The following is a 2010-nucleotide window of genomic DNA, read 5'->3' as shown; positions in this document are numbered from 1 at the left end:
CAACATGATGGTGGTGAGTCTGATTGAGTCAGAATTTTTTTAATAAATTAAATTAAAAAAATTCACTCTCTCTACAAATAGTATTAATTATAGTGAAGTGTTATATGTACATAATTGTCTACATAGTAATATTCGTAATTACATATGATATTGAATCCAACTTTTAATTCAAATTTCACACTTTTAAATCAACAATTGAATGATTGTCACGTCAAATTATGAGTAACATTATGTGCAATAATTATGTACATATAAATTTTCCCTTATTTATAAATTATTATGTAATATCATTATGTACAAATAGCGTAATTATTCATTTCCAATTGATCTACTCTCCCGTCTTCATCCCTACCCACTCCCTATACTACCCGGGGCCCCGTACCACCGACTTTGCCTTCTCTTCACTGCCATTGCAACAATCCCAAAGCACACAATACACCAATCACTGAACCCTACTCAACTCCTCCTCCCTCCACCACCACCACTGACGCTGCCGCCAGATATGAAAGCGGAGTTCTGTTTCCCCTTTTATGAAACCCTGCACTCCAAGAATCTTGTTTCAGTCATGGTCTGATGTTCTAAAGTTTCAATTTTGAACAAAAAGAGAACAATAAATTCATAGCCATGGCTTGTTCAACATCTTCCCCACTAATCCCAACCCTAATCCTCCTTCTATCGTTGCCGATTTTGTTCTTCTTCTTCGCCCCAAAAATCCTTCCGCCGCGGCAAATCTCGATTTCTGTACCCGATGAACTCGATGACCTTTCACTTTTCCAAAAGGCCATAGCCATGGATTCAGCCGATTTGTCACGTAAACACCATAATAGACTCCCGTCTACCAGATCCCGCCTCGGCTCCACCTTCCACCGACCCAAAATCGCCTTTCTTTTCCTTACGAATTCTGACCTCCACTTTGCGCCGCTGTGGGAACGCTTTTTTGCGAATGTAAGTGTTAATAATAACTCACACGAGCATCTTTATAACATATACATCCACGCCGATCCTTCAGTGAAAATTACCCTCCCAGATGGGGTGTTTAAGGATAAGATTATACCATCTAAGAGGACTCAGAGATCTTCGCCCACTTTGATTTCGGCTGCGCGAAGGCTCCTCGCCACTGCAATGCTTGATGACCCTGGTAACGCGTACTTTGCGTTGATATCACAGCACTGTATTCCGCTTCATTCGTTTAGCTATTTCTATAATTTTCTGTTTGATCTGAGAAAATTATCGGGTAACTTGGAGTTTCCTAGTTACATTGAGATCCTGTCGGATGAGCCGACTCTGTGGGATAGGTATAATGCCAGAGGAAAGAATGTAATGCTCCCAGAAGTGGATTTTGATCAATTCCGAGTTGGTTCTCAGTTTTTTACATTAACGCGAAAGCACGCATTGATGGTGATCAAAGATAGGAGACTATGGAGAAAATTCAAGCTGCCTTGTCTAAATGTTGAGTCTTGTTATCCGGAGGAGCATTATTTTCCTACACTTATGTCAATGCAGGATCCAAAGGGATGCACACATTACTCATTGACAAGGGTGAATTGGACCGACAGTGTGAATGGGCATCCACGCACTTATCACCCTTCTGAATTGTCCCCTGAGCTGATATACAGGCTCAGGGAATCCAATTCGAGTTATTCCCACATGTTTGCTCGAAAATTTTCACCAGATTGCTTGGTGCCATTGATGGATATTGCTGATTCAGTTATTTTCAAGGACTGATTTTTTACTCTGGTAATTAGGTATGCAATATACTTTCTTCTTATCAGTAGTTGTGTTAAGTTTAGTTGATTTCAGTTTTCTTGATTTGGTTGAATTGGTTGTACTGTGACTGAGCTATTGATAATTGGTGGTGTGATGCTTTGTGTCTGGTCTAATATTTTTCTCTTTTGAGGTGTTCTAAGATAGTTGATCTAAGTTTCCATACTATGATTCGGAAATCCGTAGTAGTGAAAAGTCATTAATCTTTTGAACTTCTTGGTGTATTATTTTGTTAAGGGTGTTGAA

General features: G+C 39.6%; 1 protein-coding gene across 1 annotated transcript; it reads left to right on the top strand.

Moving 5' to 3' along the window:
• Positions 1 to 316: 316 nt before the first annotated feature.
• LOC111412257 lies at positions 317 to 1745 on the top strand. Its single transcript, XM_023043104.1, has one exon. It carries the CDS (start codon positions 625 to 627, stop codon positions 1723 to 1725), a length of 1101 nt encoding a protein of 366 aa, XP_022898872.1. The 5' UTR covers positions 317 to 624; the 3' UTR covers positions 1726 to 1745.
• Positions 1746 to 2010: the final 265 nt, after the last annotated feature.

Source organism: Olea europaea, chromosome 16, assembly GCF_002742605.1.
Source record: "Olea europaea var. sylvestris chromosome 16, O_europaea_v1, whole genome shotgun sequence".
Classification (NCBI taxonomy): Eukaryota; Viridiplantae; Streptophyta; class Magnoliopsida; order Lamiales; family Oleaceae; genus Olea; species Olea europaea.
Note: the sequence above shows the minus strand (reverse complement) of the source record. Positions and strands in the feature narration are given on the sequence as shown.